General features: G+C 45.6%; 1 protein-coding gene across 2 annotated transcripts in view; it reads right to left on the reverse strand.

Annotated features, from left to right (window-relative positions):
- Window positions 1-20,053, reverse strand: part of TMEFF2 (transmembrane protein with EGF like and two follistatin like domains 2) — a 136,714-nt gene that overhangs the window by 33,386 nt on the left and 83,275 nt on the right. For both annotated transcript variants that reach the window (XM_068686551.1, XM_068686550.1), the window contains exon 5: window positions 9,821-9,917. In XM_068686551.1, coding sequence (XP_068542652.1) covers window positions 9,821-9,917 — 97 coding nt within the window. The remainder of the gene's footprint in view (window positions 1-9,820; window positions 9,918-20,053) is intronic.

Below are 20,053 nucleotides of genomic sequence, written 5' to 3' on the forward strand. Positions count from 1 at the left end.
CCCGGTGAGGAGCTGGTCCCACACTCCACCGTTTTCCAAGGCTTCAGCCTGGTGTGTGAGATGCTGCAAGCAGATTCCTAATCCTCCTTTCTTTTTTTTTTTTTTCCATAACTTTCTTTACTAAGTTTTCTGTAGGAAACATCACAAACTTCACCTTTGCTTCCCTCTTACAATTCAAAGCACCAATTATAATACGACCTTCATCTGGCTTCCTGATGTCTCTGGTGCCCTCAACAGCACGTTGAATTGTATACTAACACCTTTAGGGCAAAATAAATGTTTCACTTATTTTTTTTTTTAATATCGTTTCCCTTTACAAGGAACTAAGTTGAGCACGATAGTCTTTGCCAGACTGGACGCTTTAAACACAGAATTATAAGGTTGATCACTGGGTTTGAAGTGCAATGGAAAAATCCTCACCCCAACTATGTGACTAGAGAAGAAATTGCTAATTCTGTTCATTGCCAATTCAAGTGTCTGCAGATATCTAATATGTGAAGTTTATTTAAAGCACGAAGAATAAAACAAACGCATTCTTATGGCTTGCCTTCACTTGGTGTCCTTCACGTCTCTCCAGCCCGTGTTAAAACAAAGCTTTGCTGACTCTTTCTCTCCCTCTGTAAATATCTGAGGCTGTCCTTCACCAACGTTTTATCGCTGTGTGCTCCAACTGCTGATACCGTTGGCTCCAGTTTTGCAACATTAAAACATTAAACAGGAGTTGTCCCAATGAGCCTGTGTGTCACAGGCCCCAAGCCATACAGACATTCACTGCCAGTGGGGAAGGCAAGACTATGAGTGACCTTTGTGTCACCAGTGAGACGAAAACCACGGTAAACTAATTCCTCCTTGTAAAGGCTTCCTTTGCACGTGCAGAATCAGAGTAGCCCTCACTACAGACTGCTCTGTGTCCTCAAAGACCCGTGCCGCCCACTTCTGAGGAGACCTGCCCGAGGCAGGACCATCTGAACTGGCTGCTCGGCAAGTAGGCTGACTTCAATTACAAAATAAAATCTAGTCTAGCTATTTAATGACATTTTAGGAAGGTACTGCAGGCTCTCCTCTGGGCTTTGCACCTCCTGTGCTGATGGAAATAACACAAGATAACCTCGTGTCATCCCGTTCAGTGGTGAAATGAGATCTTGGTGCAGCCCACAGGTATGAGACCGGGACCTGAGCAACTTGGAGCAAATCGCTTCACACGTACAAGGAGAGAGCACTGCTAACCCTCTATTTTTCCAAGAAACCCTCTTTTTCTGTAGCTGAAAGCTGCTGAATTCGTAACCCTCTTCAGGTGTGGGACACAGATCAGTGCCACCCACCTGCACCTCCCAGAGGGACACGCGTCCCAGGAGCGCCTCAGCGTGGGAGGCCTTCCTTACAAAACCGGCAGACCGAGAGACAGCAATTAAGCCTTTGTGTCTGGGCACATCCCACGCAGGCTTTTAGCTGCGATTTGCTTTCTAGAGAACCGCCTGCATCCTGCAAGCACACGTGGGGAAGGACCGGCGTCGCGGTGGGCTCCCCGAGGAGCGGGGCAGGAGATGGCAGCTGTGGGGAAGGGACACCTGCCAGCCTGAGGTCTGCCCTGCGCTTCGGCTGGTATTGAGCTTTCGCCAGGCTGATATTTAATGCATGGGATGTATTTTTAATGGCTCGGATGCGTGAACACATCGTGGCCTTGATGTTCCAACATGGGCGTGTGAAGGAGCCGCCGACCTTCTGCGACGGATGTAGTTTTAATTTAATAGTTAACATAAAGTGGGACGGAAGAGATGAAGTGTTCTATTAAGACATTTGATAATAAATTGGAAAGTGCTTTCCCAGTGCTTCACGTAGTTATTCTCTCTGCTGATCTATTTAGCCGACACTTGTAATTCTGAACTACAAAGTTGTATCCCTGCTTTCGTAAACATACTTACATAAAACCCAATAACAACACAGCCTATTTATTGCTAAAATGCTAGTAGGAAATTGGAAAAGGTATAAATACAATTCATTGCTGGTGATCTCCTGCCCCCTGAAGGCACTGTAAGACTCCAAATCTTGCTCAGTTCACAGCATCATAAAACTGAAGCAATAAATGTCACTCCTTTCTTGATTGCGCATTAGGCCAATCGGCTTTTTATTGAGACTAAATAGGCTGTCATGAAGGCACCTTGCAGTTTACTACCAGGGCACGGCTTTGGCTAAATGTGGGGCTGGGGAGCAAAGAAAGCTTATTTTTAAGTAACAAAAAAGGTAGCAGCAAACGGGAAATATGAAAAAGGTGCAAAAATGCATTGCTCTTCCAGGTCCGTGCACTTGTTCTTTCATGCAGTAATGCCCTGATGTACACAGGCGATTATGTGTCGATGCACATTAATATTTGATGTGCATTATCATATTATCCCTTACGTGCACTCTCGCAATCTGGTGAGCCCAGGGTCTCCCAGACATGGGGTTGCACAACCGGGTGGTGGCTTTGGCCAGGGGCACAGCTCTGCAAAGTCAAAGGGGGCCCTTTGTGTGCCTCACACAAAGCAGCAGGGCTGGCCATGGTCTGCACCACGCCCTGCATTACAGCCAGAGCACAAAACAGACTGCCAAAACCTTTCCTTCAAATGCAAATAAAGGTGTGCACTCAGAAAGCTGCCACGCTTTCCTACCAAGGACTGAAAGACGCAGTCACAGCTTGTGGGAGAAAAGTGACGAAAAATCCCCCAGGTTCATTAGCTCTCCCGTTCAACGGGGCACATAAAATGGTTGCTCCGCCATGTTGTCGTGTAGGCCCCCCGGTGATCTGCACAAAGTGAAAATGCAGAGGGATGCTGCTGCTTTCTCACGCACCCTTATAACACACATGGATCAGCCCTCACGCAGCCCACAGCCAACACCTCGAGGCCAGCAGAGCTGCCACCCCCACACCAGGCAGAGCAAGCACGGGTGAGGAGGCCCTCTGTGCTGCCTCCAGGCAGGGCCTCCAAAATCCATGGTGGCTCCTCCGTGCTGCCCAGCAAACAGCAAAGCAGAGCGGCTGGAAGCCAGCTTTAGGTCATCTCCCTCCTTCCGCAGCCCTCTGTCCTTTCCCAGTCCGTCCCCAGCACTCCCTGCCGTGACCGCCCACCCCTCTGCTGCCTCCATGTCTCCTGCCCACAGGAAGGCAGGGGCGGGCTCCTTGGCCATGTAAACCTGACACGAAAACTTGGCTATTTTGAGCCATGCTCTAAAATTGCAGTTTTTGACTTGAAGTTGAAAAGACTAATCATTGTGAAGACAGGTGACAGCTCTACATGCCTTATAAGCTATTCCCCCCTTAAATTTCAGAAGAATTTGTGTCTTGCTAGTACAGGAGCATTGAAAGATGATAAGACAAGGAAACAAAACAAAAAGATCTCCGAAGCTATTTTTGGCTTTTCACAAATCAATATTTCCTCTGAAGCAATTGAAGCAGTCAGTAAGCCAAATTCTGCTTTTATCATCACAATTTCCAAGTTTGCACTCTGTGAACAACTGTGCATGGAGTCTATTCTCCCTTCTGCCAGTGAAAGGCTCCACTGGCTACCAAGAAATTATTCCCTGTTTACGATACTGGGAGAGAATATTTGCCTCACTGAAGTCGGTGGAATAACTTTCATTGACTTCCATAAGCTGGAAGTTCACCCTCTGAAACTGAAAATCAAGCCTGGACCAAGCATCTGAAAGGATAAAAATCTATAAGCTTTATGGCTTTGTAGAATGTTATCCCCTGGACACGTGGTGAGTTTTGCTATAATTGCAAAATATAAAAAAACGTATGTATCATATAGGGTCCCTAAAAGACCTGCTTGGATGAATGGTACAGATGGAACACAATGCAGTTTTGCATTTATCTGAGAACATTTAGAGCCATGATATATAGTCTATATGACAGACTTCCTTGATGCATAGAGAAAATACAGTCAATTTCTTTGGGTTGGCTGAATTATTTACCAGACCGCTCCAAAGTGTATTGGTAATAAAACACTATGAAGTATAAGTAACTCTAGACAATCTTGGTTTATGTTAAAACCATTTTTTTTTTTAAAGGATGTTATTAAGAAAATAAATCTTGAGAATCTGGAAAGGCAGGAGCTTGTCAAGTGAGCATAAGGCTCTGAAGGACTGTGGTCACTCAGTGGATGGAAAGGTCAAGGTCCCCAAAGTACCAACCTATGGGAGTTAGGGAGCAAAGTCTCACTTCCAAATTAAATAAGATATAGGATGTAAAGATGGTAAGCTGATTTTTGGAAACTTACCTGACTAGGAGAAAATGGCTGTTTTAGACTAAAACCAAACAAAATGTATGCAGAGTAAAACAATTTCAGCAGATGTCCAAACAAGGCATCGTTTTTCCAAGCCTGACTTCTTTCTGGCCAAGCCACTAGTACATTCAACTAGAAATACGATGTGCTCATTCCTGCCTCCTACCCCTCAAAAAAGACTGGACCATAAGCTGCTTTTACAGAAATGCTCTCTGAAGATAAATATAACTCCCTGTTCCCCATATCTTCCCTTGCTCTTTCTACGGATTCATCACTGACAAAGGAGAAAATCACATCCTGATCTAAGTCCTTTTTAAAGCCAGTGGGAATTTTTCTCTGGACGTAGTTGGGCACTAACCTGGGCTGGTTTTAAGTTCAAACGGTCTGCTGAAAGATACCTACAATACCTCTGTAGCTTGCCAGCGAGGAACCTGAGAGGAATCATGGCAGACAGTGGAGGCAGCTCTTCTGCCAGGCCAGGGCTAAGATCCTCAGAGGGTGTAAGCTGCTTGGTTGTCTCCTGTTGTGCATGCCGCAGTCCCTTTGCTTTCCTGTGATTAGACGTGACTACCGTGCTTGCCACGAAGATCTGTGCAGCAGCAGCCGTGTTTTATGCCTTAGGTATGATCTCAAGTTAAGCAGAAACGTTAGCCTTTGCAGGATTGCGGATTTTAATTATTTAATTCCATTTCTGTGTTTATTTGAACCATCAATCCAACCACTATGTTTTAAGACCTACTACTTGCTCTAGAAGAGAAAGGCAAGCAGCAGGAAACTGCCATATAGCTACTGTATAATGCATGGGACATTGCAGATGTTCAAGGAGCTCGTTGTTTCTGCATCTGGAACAAGTAGGTCACGCACAGTTATTATACACACTGCTGAACATGAAGCAGCCAATACCCGTGTAATGTATGTGAGCTTTCAAACTACCTTTTAGTACTTTATAGTAGTACAGCATCTTGTTTGCAGATGCTTTCGATGAGAGCGACTGATGGAAGGGGGAAGGGACCCAAAGCTGACTGACCTAATTGCTGGGTGGATTGAGAAGCTGGCAAAATCATTCGTTTCTTTTATGCGTTTTCTTTCTATACTATAATAAAGATAAATATTGATTGTTGGAGCAGTATTGATTACAGGGGTAGTGCTTGATGGCAGCTGCATGATTTGCACAGATATCTTTCATGTACAGTGCAGTTTACTTGCATGAGAAAGCAGTTTCGCCATCCTCACGTGTTGTGGATTGCCTGCCTGTTGTACAGGAGCGTGCACCCACTGTATATATATATTTATCAGTGATTAGCAGCAAGATATGAAACAAAAGACCGAAACAGTTCATCTTCTTAATACATCTTGAGCGTGTGTTTGCTGTGGTAAGTGGAGTTTATTGTCTCAGCCATGCAGAAAGAAGCACAGGACACAAGGGATGTGCTGCAACTCCACCGCCTCCCTTGGGAATACCACCTGGCTGCACGTCACACAGGAGAGCCTCGTCCCTTCCTTCACCATGCTCAGCATCTCAGGAAGGCTGCCATCCTTTCTGCCCTTCTGGGCCAGGCATCAAACACTTCAGGAAAGCTGCTGCCCTCCCTGGATCCGAGGGTGGAGGTCAGGCACCTGTGGCCAGGCATGCTGCTGCCTCTCCTCCTCCTCCTGCGGGGAAGGCGGAGGAGAAATCTGTAGGGCTGGCCTCCTTGGACACTGCCAGGCTACAGGGCACTCTCTACCGAGCATGCTGGACATCTCTGCGTCTCCTTACTGCATCTCATCCTGGGCAATCCTGCACTTTGAGTCTCTGCTGCTGGCTGACCTTCTGATTTTGAAATTCAAAGGAAAAGCACGCCGATCTCACCCCAATTCATCATTCTGATTTTGATTAACTCTACAAGTCAGAGGTTTGTAGGCTTTAATCTTGCTTTAAGAAAACACTCCTGTCCTCTCTTCTCTGCGTCTTCCAAAAGGAAATTCTGCAGAGGGGTTTTTGCTCTTATTTATCTCCCTCCACTTGGACATGCCATGGACCTCTGGAACAGCTGCCCAGTATCCATCCAAACCACGGCTTGCCCAGCGTGGAGTGCTCTTATTTCCTCGGTGGCTCATAAGGAGGAGATTGATACTGGAATCTAGGTTTTTGACGTGGTTATGTACTGACACTAAGCCACTTTAGCAGATGAGCAGGCACTCCATTTGGTGAGTACTATTTATATACAGTGAGTGAGTATTTCATGGATGCTTTTTGGAAGATCTTAGAAACACACCACTGTTCAGAGCGTTACGCTTCATTCTTCATTTCCTTTTAAGTATATCTCTCGGGGTGTTATGTTGAGTAGCCCTGTCTTACAAAATCAATTATTCCTCAGGCAGCTCAGAAATAAAACCCAAAGTAAGCAACACCAAATGTCTGATTTACCAATAGATTGCAATCCAGTGCTAAAGAGCACAGCCACTGCCCTGCTTTAAATATTCATGAAGCTCACTGGTGCAAAATGCATTAAAGGTGGGAATAATGCCAGTAATACACGATCTTCTTAGTGACAAGAAGCTTTCACATATTAAAGTAGCAAGATGTTAAAGACTTTCAACTGAACAGTCTTTGTTTTTAACCCAGAGAAAGAGATTCACTAATGGAATGCCAAATTGCATTCACTCTCGTGATATTAGACTGCAGAATAGGATAATAATATATGTGTGTTTTACCATGCCTCAGAAAACCTGTTATTACAGGCGGTTCTTTTCTGCCTTTTCTTCGTACTTTCCAGAAAATGTTCACGCACGTATCTTAGCCCTTCGAGATGTCTTTTATGTGGCAAAACCCTACCGAAATCCCAGGAGCCTAGCCATTAACAGATCGGTTTTAAGCAAATAAAACGATTTTAAAATAATGGTGACACACTACAATAGCACAATTCAGCTGAGTGACAATTGGCAATGAATAACAACAAAAAAAGAGTTAAACCAGAGACAGGGGACTGCAAAATAACAGGCTGTGGCAATGCAGAATAATGTTAATTGTCGCTTTAAATCATCAGCAGCCCAACCACATCTGCTATCACACCTGTGCTCTCTCCTCTGATCTACTGTGACACCCTAGAAATATTAGGCAAACAGCCAGCCTTGTGTCTCCAGCTCTCGAAGGTCTGGCTCTGCTGCCAGCGTGCATCCCCATTACCTGGAGAGGACTGGGCACGGATCCCGCACCCCCCCAAGGATAGGGAACACCGCTAGCGCTGGGCTTCTCACCCCGTAACAGCAGCTCTGGGGCTGCCGGGAACCCTGACCTCATTTGGACTTTTAGAAACCTCTTCAGTCGGCCGAGATAACCAGAGGAGCCCTGCTTACATCTGAAATTAGACAGGTGGAAAAGCATCGATTGAATAATACTCTGGAATTTCGCTTCCCATTTAATTTAAGGGCGTTTTCTGCACACCGAATCTTTGCAGGGAGAGGGGGGGGGGAAGTGCACCAGGATGTAACTGTCTGGTGCCAAACACGGAAATTCAATTAATGTACATGTGAAAGAGGGATCTAGGCTCCCCATACATGGCCTGCTTTTATTCCAAAAATATGAATAACAAAGAACCAACACCCGGAAGGCTCATTTTTTAGAAAGACGCTTATCCACGACTAATCAGGGGGCAGGGACAGGAAAGCAGAGCTCTGTCGTGCCGTATGAAGTTGTTTACTTCAAAGCGGACCTTTAACAGGCTTTGCACGGTCTTTTTACTTCTGGTTGGAAATCTGCTTTACTGCCTTTTAACATCTTCCCAGCAAATGCCCTTCCCTGCTTCCCGCCCCGAGAAGCATCTTCCCCTGCAGAAGGACCGCCTGTCAATAAAGATTGAGAACTTCAGCTCCTGCAGTTATTCTGCTGCTCTGTATAAGCCAAGCTGTTTCAAGGGGGAGGAATTAGTTGCAGAAGCTGTAGTGGGAACGTTACTGGGGTAAGTTGGATCCGGCTTTTTTATCGAGCTATTTCTGGAAAAAAATAAACACTGCTACACGGTACTTGTGATTAATAATGTTATCTGGTAGCTAATTTTATCCCTCGCCCCTCTCTTCTGCTGCCTTCCAGCTTGAAAGTGCACTTAATTATGAAAACACGAGCATCAGACTGTGGATGTTGATATATTAATTTAACCATCATTTTGTTTCAACACCGCACCACCAAACTCTCAAGGATAACTGGTCAAGGAGACAGCAAAAACCCTGACACCAGAAGTAATTTCCTTAAACAAAGTCAAAGTTAAGCGCTTTTATCCATGCAAATCTCTTTGCGTTATTGCAAACCTATAACCAAGATGCATCCTGTTCCTGTTTTTTAACACAGCAATTTTCTTTTGGTAACTGGGAGCACAGCAAGGCTTCTGTGGCTTGTTCGCTTGGTATTTGTTAAAAACTGGAACAAGAGGTTATTAGAAGCTTAGCAAGACCAAACCAAAATGAGCACAACTGGCTCACCATATTCCTAAACTGCCTCACTGAGTAGCAGAAATGTTTATAATGCCACGCCTGACCAATATCACATAGATGCCCTATCTGGATGAGGTCAGCTGCCCAACACTGGTCCCAATTACGACGTCCATCATTCACTCATTCATTAATTCATTCCCCTCTGCCCCATTCCAACTGTCCAAGTTGAAGTTTGGGCCATAGTGCCTTACTGATATCTCACTGCCCAGTTTCTCTATCCATCCCTCAACCACTGTCAGCCCTCAGCTTCAGAAGCATCACTCAGATCAAAAGCTCTAACATTTGCATGCTTATTTTGTTGTCTCTAAGTTTATATTAATTACTTAGAAATATGAGGCTTGCTATAAAGGCAGCGTTAGAAGTACAGCTCTGTGAATAGCTGCTTTTTGATCTACATTGGCTGTTCCAAAATCACGATGAAATGATTAGTTTAAAGTTGACTTACAATGAAGTATTTGCATAGTATCTAGGCAAATTGAAAAATTCAGAAAAATATTCTGGGTAGATAGAATTATTTCCCTTCAGCTTATGTGATTATGGTTTAAAACAAATGAACAAACAAGGAGATTTAAAAACCTCTTTTTAAAAATAAAAAATAAATCTCCATTGAGAAAATGTCTGAATGTACACTCTATTTAGTTCAAGCATTTGAGGGTTAGGTCTTTGACTCCAGCAACTAGGAAAAAGCGAGACAGATTTCCCAACATTTCTAATGTCACACATGACTTCACATGATGATAATATTAATGATACTTTTTAACCAGAAAAGCTGTAGGTCAATTAGTTTTCCCAATTCTATTTTTATCAAAGAATAAAGCTGTAAAAGCCCAGATGGAGTAACATAAGTCGTAACAGCAACAAAATGGATAACAGTGTTTCTGGACTTTTTCTAAATTGTGCATGTTCCAGAATTATAAACCAATCTGTTTCATACATTTTTTTTAGAGTAATAACCACCTCAGTCACTGTCAGATGAATCTCTGGGTGCAGAAAATTGAATATCCAACGTTTTAAATGCTTTCTAACTCACAGTGTGTTTCAATAATACAACATTCAGTAAAATAGAAGAGTAGACCAAGTTACTGTACCAAACATCCTCTGCATCTTCGTCACACTCTGCCCCAAACTGGCAAATGTCACAGGTCGATGTCTCTTTTTGATTGGTTTCACCTGAGCCTTCATTGACTGTTTGGTGGAAAGCAGAAGAACACACATTAGTAAAGACAGCACCGTAGCAAAGCGCTTCTCTCTCTCTAGAAACATCTATTCACCGGGTTAGCTTAACGCGCTGCAGAGCTGATGCCTGGCCAACAGGCAGCGTTTCTGAATGGGGCCGACACAGAGATTTCCTTGTTGGCCTGTGAGAAACTCCCTGGCTTATGGAGTGAAAGGGAAAAGCGGAGAAAAGCCCTTCCTCTTCCTTCTCCCTTCAAGCACTGCCTCCTTCCAGCTGCAGCTTTGGAGGTCGGCACCGCCACCGAGCCTTGCCACCTCGTTCCCAGGAAAATAATTGAGGCGCACTGACAGCATCACCCGCTGCCCTGTGTCCTTCACAGGTGAGGGCCTGGAGAGGCACCCATGGGGATGCTTTCCTCAACAATGTTTTGAAAGCACCTGCCGCCTGGTACAATTTTATCCACACGAAAGACAAAACGTTTTTCTCTCCAGAAGTATTGCTACGAGCCCCGAGGACCAGTTATCCCTGGCAGGAAAGATTTAGTGCTGTCCAGAGGAGGGGACAATCTCCAGCACGGGCAAGGAAATCTATCCAAACCTCCTTTCATTTCCGAAGCATCATTATTTTTCCAAAGGCCCCTGCAGCACAATGCTCTCCGAAAAGTCCCAATCAGGGCAGAGACAAAGCTCCACGGAGCAGCATCCTTGCTCTGCGCACCACATGGAGAGCCCTGCATGCTGAGCATGGCACGAGGCAGGTGAGATGTGGTGACTTTTAGCAAAAAAAAATAAAATAAAAGCAAACCGATTGAACTCCGCAAGTCCCTAACTGGCTTTTGCCATCCATTTTGCTGCTGTGCTTTGCTTCTGGTGCTCCCAGCCTACTTGCAAAGAGTCCCCAAAACCCGGTGCTGCTGCGGCCTAACCTTTGAGAAGCAGGAACAGCCCACCTGACTGCTTCATCTGAGGGCACCAAGAAGAGGTTTGTTCAAAGAGCCTCAAGAGGCGTTATCTACGTTTGTACACAAGTATAAAAGCCCCTTTTGCTATCTTTCAAAAGGGGCTGCTTTCTGTCAGGACTTTACCTAGCGATATCCTTGCAGAATAATTAAGCCAGCCCAGCCTTCAGGTATCCATCAGCTTTGACGGCTGCTGTTATCTGCAGATACGCTCCCTGCAGCGTCACCCTTTCATTCCTCTCTTCCACTTGGAGTCAGCACTGCCGTGTGGGGTTACTGCACGTTTTTTGGCCCAGCCTGCTGAAGCTGTGGGTGCACTGAAGCGTGTTGGTCACCAGTGACACCGAGGGGACAACCCGCCTGCCTGACGTGCGGTTACTGCAGGAGGCTGTAGGGTTGGAGTGCTCTGCACTGAGTAGGCCGCTTTTGTTAGGCACTCAGGGAAGAACCAGAGGCACAAGCTTTCACAGAGCATTTGGAGGAGAAAGGGTTTTTGCCTCTAAAAGAGAAACTGTGACCCCAACCCCCATTTTCCAACGCACCTGCTTTCATACCCTGGACAAGTTACTTAGCCTCTGCCCTGTTCCCTGCTTTGTAAAATGGGGAAAAACGACATTTCCTGATGATCATAAAAGGAAAAAAGAAGAGGTCTTGCCCTATTTGTAGAAGTCTGCTCATCTTTACATCCATAATGTTCATCTGCAGCAAGAAAAGGGGAAACTCAGAAAACACACTTTGGATTTTTGTTCAACTGCAGGCTCTATAGGGAGGGTCTGAGATGTGTGTTTTCTCTGTCCTCCAGTGACTGAGGAACTTGCTAGGCTCACATCTTGTACAAGCTGATGTACAAGAGTGGACAGGGTGTCCGAGTGCCATTGCCTCTCCACGAGGCAATGCACACCATTAGCATCTCCATGGCCACGTGTGTGATCCTAAACCTACTGCACTGAGGAGCTGACGCTGCTGCTGCCATACAGCTCCTCCCCACTTCTCTGCAGCTGCATCCATGCCCGGGTTTTTCATTGATTCCTCCCTCCCTTCTTTTTTTTTTTTTTTTTAAATATATAGAAATCTTTTTCTGGAGACACAACTTCGACAGCCATTCTTGGCAGAGGATTTCCAGTGGGTAAGATATTAGGCAGGAAACACGATCTGGATTTATCAAGTCACGTTGCTTCTCTGTGCCACAGTTTCTCTGTCTGTAAAAGGGGAAGAGAATTTGGCAGACACTCTGGGAGCTGTAATGAATAACTGTACAAAGGGACCCACAGGCAGAAGACTTCTTGTGACAGCCAGGCACTCCTTACCTACCAGGAATATGACAACTGCTCCAATCCACGAGCCTGAGAACATGTTTCTTAAGGAAAGGAGCAATCACTTCTTTATTTTGTTATTCTGCAAATCACTTCCCTCATAATTAAAAACATATAATTAAAACTACTTCCTTTTAATTAAAAGCAGACGTCCTATTTTTTCCCTCCCTGTAATGTTTCTACTTATAATAACCTAGTAGGGTTGGTTTGACCAGGGACTTCACATGGGTCCGCATTGCTAACTGAGCAAAATAGCTACTTGAGTCATTAAAATATATAATTTGAAAGATTCAGCGGTCTGAATAGCAGGAACTGATTTCGAAGGGAACATCCACAGTAAGGCACAATGCAGTTCTGAATTTCCAAGAGAAAATAACAGGTAGCCCCCCCCAATGTTTTACAAAGAAGCTCTGCACCCAGCATGCCAATGTACACGCTGTCATTCCATGTCCAAGCATGCAGCAGCCTTCATTAAAAACCACAGCTGTTTCTCTCTCTCACCTCTGTCCTCAGTATCTACAGATAATATTATTATTTACATTTCCTTCAGGTGTGTTTTCTCTTCCTCCACAAACATACACACCCGCATGAGAGCCCCCACCCACAGACCGACAGATGCAGAGGTTTGTTTTCTGCATGCTGTGCAGGTAAGTGCCTTGATAAATCTGGGCATCTTAGAGTTATTTTCCCAATATTCCCTGCTGCTTCTTAGCTTGAGGACTAGTGGATGCTTATTTTCTAAGGTGACTCTTTTTCCTTTTTTTTATTCCTGGCTGCGCTTGCTGATTTGCACTGGCTTTCATATCTCAACTGAAAAAAAACGTTAGTGGGAATAATACAAATTCTGGATTCCTCTTGCTAAAAATAAAACCAGTACGATTCTTTGTTCTCACCCAAGTTAAAAAGTTCTCATATTAGCAACTGCTGGGGTTTAACACCAGGACCCTGCCTGAACGTGGCAGGCTCCCGGGGAGCTAATTGCTGAAGCCCGCTGCTTCTTGCTCACGCAGCTGAGCCACGTTAAGCTGCGAGTTCCTATTTGTCTTAGCAAGATTAGCAACTTGCAGAGTTCAAGGGAACGCGCTAACATAGGTTAGCAGGTCACTAACATTATCTGAAAGTCACTTCAGAGACGATCTCACTCTGCTAAGCAATACAAATTCTTTAGCTGGGACACAATTTACAGAGTCAATGGGCTGTGGTAACCACAACAGCTCCTGTTTAAATCATTTGGTCCTTTTCTGGCATTCTCACTGCACTCGGATCAGATAGTTGGGATTTCCAAATATCTGTATTGTTTGCAAGCCATACAAGAAAGAAACCGCCCTTGAGAGATGTTGCTTTGTTTCTGTAGGTGAAAAGCTAGATTGAAAGTATCATCGATACATCGGTCTGACTGATTATCTCCTGTAGTATCGGGAGAAATCCAGAAGCCTCAGCCTGGCCACCCCTGTAGGCACCTCTTTTTCTTCATACTTCCATCTCTTTGAGTCTAGAGTCTTCTGTAGACTCTGTAGGGTCTTCTGAGTGCTGAGCCCAACTAACACACCTTGGGCTTCTTAGCCAATGTGTTTGCAAGACCCAGCATCTGTAGGAATTCACGACGTAAAGACACCCTAAGTCGGGTTTTTATGGCCACTGCATTCCACGTGCTGCACATCTCCGTACGCGACCCGACTGGCAAGCAGCTGTAAGGACAGCCCAGTCCTTCACAACCTCTCTTTCCCTGACTGCAAAAAAGTCTCCTGTCAGGGTGGGTTTTTACAGATTAACTTCGCACTCTAGCAATTATAAGTAATGACTGTCAGCATTCTGGGCACGTGCAGAAATTATGCCAGAATTAATACTTGACTACTAGACTCATCACAGCGGGACGTCTTTGCTCTCGCTGAAAGAAGAACTTCAAATGAAAGTGCTCTAGATCACTCTGACAGGATATCCACTCGTTTTGAGCTATAAAATCTAGGCAATAACAAGAATCACATGAAGATGAGGGGCAATGGCTGTTTGTGTGTTTGGGAGCGAAAAACAAGGTGCAAATTAAAATGTGGAGGAGGAGGAGGAGGATCATCTCCAGAGCAGCTGAGGTGATCCTGTCACATGCTGCAGTCTGAACGGGATTGCTCTGGACAGGTGACAAGGAAGAGCAGACAACGTGAGAAAGCTCTGAGAAACAAGGGCAGGCAACCAGGAGAATTTACTAAATGTGTTAGAACAAACACTACCTGCACCTCCACCAAACAGCTAAAAACACCTCCTGGATGAGGCCAATAAAAGCCCAGATGCTGCGAGCGACTTCTTTCTAATCAATAAGTCTTTTTTCCTGAAAGCATTAGCTCAGTCAAAACCTGCAAAGTGAGAAAAATGAAGGGTGTGAAGCAGGGGGTGGACTCACGAACGGCTCTGCTCTCGAAGCCTGGCAGAGGCTCAGAACGCCATTATGGGCAAAATGAAAGGAAAATGGTCTACTGTGTCAGTAATAAATCCCAGCTCTGACACGTCTTCTTCTGCTTTACTCCTGCTGCCTGGCTCCATCTCAATAAATACAAATTTACTATCTCTCGTTCACACACACAAACACGCTGGGGAAATTACTTATCGCGTGAGGGAGCCGCGTCTCTGCCCGGCTTGGGACCCGACTCAGAACTTCTCACGGAGACCCGAGATCTTCTCCCCCACGTCCACAGAAGCTGACTGCATCGGTTTCTCCATGCCACCAAGGGTCACTCCTTGAAAACCTCTCTGCCATCGATAGGCAGGTTATTTAAGCAGTGCCAAGCTTGTGCCGTAGCTCAGCTGGCTGCCCAGAAAACCCGATGGCGTTTTGCAGGGCTGATAGGGCTTCAGGTCCTGCTTTGGGTGCCTTCACGTTGCCATTCCCAGCAGGGAATGGTGGAGGGCTGAGTTCAGCACAATGCACATACCTAGCAAGGTTTTCAGGGTGGAACTGGATGTATCCAGCCAGCCTGGACTGCTGATAAAGTCTGTTCTTATCTTCTTGCTAAAGACCATGCAGATACAGCCAGGCACTGCTTTGATGCCAATCAGATTCAATTTGCAGTGTTTTCCAGCTCTCATACATCTGCTGTGACTCGCAGGTTATATATTTTCTTAAACTCACAGCTGGTGGATTATCTCCATGTAGAAAGATCTCCGTTTCTACGTGTATTTGTTTTGAAAGGTATGACTAAGCTTTCGGGCTGTGGAGAAAAAGCTTGTGAGCATAATAAATACCAGAAACGATCAAGTTTATCATTTCTGAAACTCGTTATTTTTATGGGGCTGATTCACGTTTCTGCAGTCATGTGCAATGCTGCGTTTCTGCTGAACAGGAAAAAAACACTTCTGAACCAGAACTCGCGCTGTGCTGAGTTCCCCTGCACTTTGTGCTACCAGCTCCGAGCCTACCATGGATACAGTATAATTTGTACAAGAAAACAGAGCCTGAGATGTGCCTCGGGTTCAGTCAATAACTAGTGTAAAAATTGCTTTGCATTATCTCTGAGCACTGCTGCTCTCTCTGCTTCCATCTTTATTTTTTACCTCCTATCTTGCTTTCTGTCCTGCCTTTCTTCCCATGATCTTTCGGCTTCTTTCCTTTCCCCAACTTTTCAGTTTCCTTTCGACACAGAAACTAAGCCGTAATCTCTAAGCTTTTTGCTAAATGACACAAAAAGCATTCAGAGAAAACCAGTGGGCGCAACTGGAGGCCTCCAAGAGCACCTGGGTCAGGACACGATCCCCAGCAGACCTCTGTAGGGATTTGCCTGTATTTGCACAACCGTAGCCAGGAGGGAATATGTTCAATTCTTACTCAAAGTTTATTTATTCTAAATAAACAGTATTTGCTTGCTTCTGTCTCATGCAGATCCCTGCTGCTCCCACGGTGCGTTTGATAAAAAATTAAATACGATTAGTTGAGGCCAGTTTCTCCTAGCAAATATCTCTAATGGTGTTTCAAAAGGAATGGCTCATTGAATAAAATCCTATTGTAAGCTTTCTGAATGCTGACATGAAACAGCTGTGATTATTGCACCCTTGTGCGGTCCCTCTACAAAATGTGATGTTTGCCTGGTGCATGTGGGATGCCAGCATCTCAGATTTATGAAGGTGTGCGATGACCAGCACTGACAGTATTTGCCAGCTCGAGGAAGAGGAGGTTCATTTAATTTTGCCAAGAGCTTCCTCTCATAAGCAGCACTGAGCAAAAAGCCAAATAGCACGCGGGGACTATTCATCTTTGCCTTGCATTAATTTAATTTTAAAGAGAAATCACTTCCTTGCAGGAGAATTTAAGGAATAGAGGCGGCTTGTTGTAAACACGCCTGCGATGCTGCCAAAGCTTTTGTGGCACCAGTCCCTGCTCTCGTGTATTGCAACATGCCCAACAGCACGAACAAAGCAAGCGAGTGGACATGCCCACAGCTGGATGGATGCAATACGGCGGGTCACCAATCAAGGCTGTTATTAAAGGGCCCGGGAGGAGATTACTACAGTCCTAATTGCAAGGACCAGATGATCCATCAGAACGGAGGAGAAACAGAAAAAGATGTCTGATTCCTCCCTCAGGTAGACTAGCCTGGCTGCACAGCTCATTAAACCCCAGCGCTGTGTCGAGGGAGATGGGAAGCTGCAGTTCAGGAACACAGCCAATATCATAACACCTCTCTTATTGTCAGGAAAATATCCCTCAGAGGCTACGCAGAAGGAGGATCAAGCCTGAGCTTTTTGAGGCCGACCGGTCCCATGTGCCAGAAGGGAGGGGAGCTGGCCAGGCTCACAGCCCCCTTCACCCCTTCTGCAGATTGCCAAGGTGGCCCCAAACATCCTTTCTGCTACTGCCCTTACAGCAAGCCCTGGTGAGCAGCAGACACCGGTTGGGCTGGAGGAGCACGAATCAGCAGTGCCTTCTGCGTGGGAAGATATCGGACGTAAACCACAGAAATTACCTGCCCGTGCTTTCCCCGACCCCAGTCAAGAATGCAAGTCCCCCCTGAGATCCTAAACACTGCCTCATTCTAGGCAGGGGGGAACCTGGATCTCTGAATTGAAAGAAACTCGGTGGGGAAGGAAAAAAAAGGAAGAATCCAACCCATGGTTTCACAAAGCCTATAATGAGGAAGCCCCAAATGGGTGATGTGACTTTCCAGGCCTTCTTGCACTGAGAAGTGCTTCTGCCAGCTTCCTGCCTGGTGGAAAGATTAACACAAGACTTGAATTTGAAGCTGTACAGCTACTCAGCTTTCAAGAATCCCAATGAAAGGAACAAAGATAAAGCCTAAAAGAGCTGTCTAGCATTCACTTGGTGACTACTTCAGTTTTAAGGTCTTCGTTGCTTTGCTATTGATTTAAGTCTGTGTATCCTTTTGAATATTAGTGTGGCTAGCAAGATAGCAACATCATACATAAAAATGTTCTTTATTCCAGAACAGATGAAACTCCCAGTGGTAAAAGAAGATTTAGGCATCTCTGAAGATTTCTTATCACTCTGCAACATAACTCTCTAATGGTTCAGTGCCTTGGAGGGTCATCTGAGATCACTTATCACATAAATCAAATAGGTGGCAGGCTATAAGAGCGGAAGCCTATAGCAATTTCATGTCTTTGCTCGCAGACATCAAATCTATCTTTTAGGCAGACTATAGAGGAGATAATATGCCACTCCATTTAAGCCATTGAAGAAACCCAAATCTGGGTATTAACCAATTTTACAAAGCTGCTTCCAGTCTTGACTGCACCACAATTATCTTGGGTTTTAAATCCCAAAACGTGGCCCAGAGAAGCTGGGCCTGGCTCTAACCGACACAAAGGCTTCTGTAAATCACTGGCAATGGAAGGTGGTGTCACAGCGAGCGAAAGTCCAATTTATTTTAGGCCCATTTACATAACCAGGGTGGTGTAAAGTGGCTCTAAGGTAAAAATGAGCTGGGCCTACCTTTCACCGAGCTCGAGAAGAGAGTGGCTTTCTTCATCCGCTTCACTTTTCTTCTAATTTATATTAATTTCTGTACGTTTCTGTGGTGCTCGTGCAGGTTGGGCACGCGCAACCCGGGGGCTGAGCAGCGGAGGAGGCACGTGAGAAGCTCACACTCCACAATGGGGCCTCAGAAGGAAACCAGCAGCCAAAAACTGTGCTCAGCAAGGCTGTACCCTCTTGGATGGGAGCCACCAGAGATGGGTTTTCAGCTCCATCTTCCCCCCACCAGCTCCATATCACCAGCCTGTATGCAAACAGCAGGCCCCAATCCCCCCCAGTCCAGTTCCTGGCCCAGAATAACTCCAGATTTCTGCAGGCACACTCCCTGCTCCTTCCTTTTCACCTCTGAGCTAAACTTTCTAAACTATCTAAGCTTTCACAACCAGGGCTCATCCCTGTGTTTGCTCGTTTTCTGTAAGTGAAGGTAGCATGAGGGGGACTGCAGAGTTTCCGAGTGCTGCAGAAGATACAGTATTTATGCAACACAGATCCCATCTTTTAGGTAACCTTGGCCTTCAACAAATACAAACACGTGTTACAGCAGTTAATGGTGTGAAAACATCCAGCACTAAGATAGCCTTTCGGGATAAATGGGAAAAATCAGCAGAACCACGTGCTGGCAGCCTGAGCAGAAAGGCAAGGGATCTCCTGCGTGGCACAGTTTCTGCTGGAAGGGTGGCAAAGGTTTAGGAGAAGCAGCCTCCCCAAGCCAGCTGTGTGGATGAATTGGGGGATGCCATTTTTGTGCCGGCAACTAGAATTTATAGAACTGCATACAGGAAAAAAAAAACAGTCCCCTACAATCAGGGCAAACAGGACGAGTGCGACACATCAATCTCAGCCCCGATATGAGAAGCAGGGAGCAGGGGCTGCAAATCCATTCACACCAGAACGGCATTGCCCCCGAGTGTAATTTTACAGATGTGGTTATGATAGGGGGGAGCCATATGGCACAAAAGGTTTAAACATTTAATTTCACTTTGTTTTAATGCGCTGCGTATACAGAAATTTGGAAGCCCAGCAGGAAAATGCCAGATTTCATTCGCACTTAGTCGTGATTAACCTCTATGAGCTCGCCCAGAGTTCTGTCATCTGCAAAGTCATTCAGGCCGTGGAGGATGCGAACGCCCCGAAATTTCTGCTCTGCCTAGAGCACAGCAGCTGCCCCCAGGCACAACCAGTGCCCCAGAAGGGGCTGTGGGGAGATCATGGTCTGGGGAGACTTTCCTTGCACATCTCCTCCAGCAACTTCTTGGCACCACACGGGTTGGGTCTAGAGCAGCCTGGCAGTGGCAGAAGCTCACCGAGCAAGTGGCTGGTAGGTATCAGGCTCTGCAAATATGCTCCTTCTCATTAATATTGATTCACGCACACAAACACTTTAGCTATATTCGCTGATTGCATTACCATTGCAGAAGTGTAATTAACAAATTAAAAGGGAGGACTGTGATCCGGTTTAATTCGGGGAAAATCTTTATTTAAAAAACGAGGCTAGTGTTTGAGGATCATTCCCCTTCGGTATTCATTTCAGTGCCTTGGACATGCTTGAGGAGAGGTGCTTCTGTAAGACGAAACGCATCCAGAGTGCGCTGCAGTACTGACATAGGCAGGAATATAAAGAAGCACCAAGACAAAATGCCACAGGTATCTGTGGGAGGAGGGAAGGGAGAAAACCTCTGGCACTTGCTGCCATTCTAGAGGCTTACGTGAGAAAATAAATCAGCTCTGCTAAGTCTTGGGACGTTTGCAGGAGCAGTCAGAAGTCCCGAGGAGCAGCTGCACTGCTCTTCTCTCCCCAAACCAGCTGAGCTCACCTGGAAGAATGGCTAGGAAATGATGCCTCCCTCCCCTCCCATCTCCTACAAAAACCACCTTTCAGGTGATCTAATATTATGA

The sequence above is a fragment of the Anas acuta genome, chromosome 6, assembly GCF_963932015.1.
Source record: "Anas acuta chromosome 6, bAnaAcu1.1, whole genome shotgun sequence".
Lineage (NCBI taxonomy): Eukaryota > Metazoa > Chordata > Aves > Anseriformes > Anatidae > Anas > Anas acuta.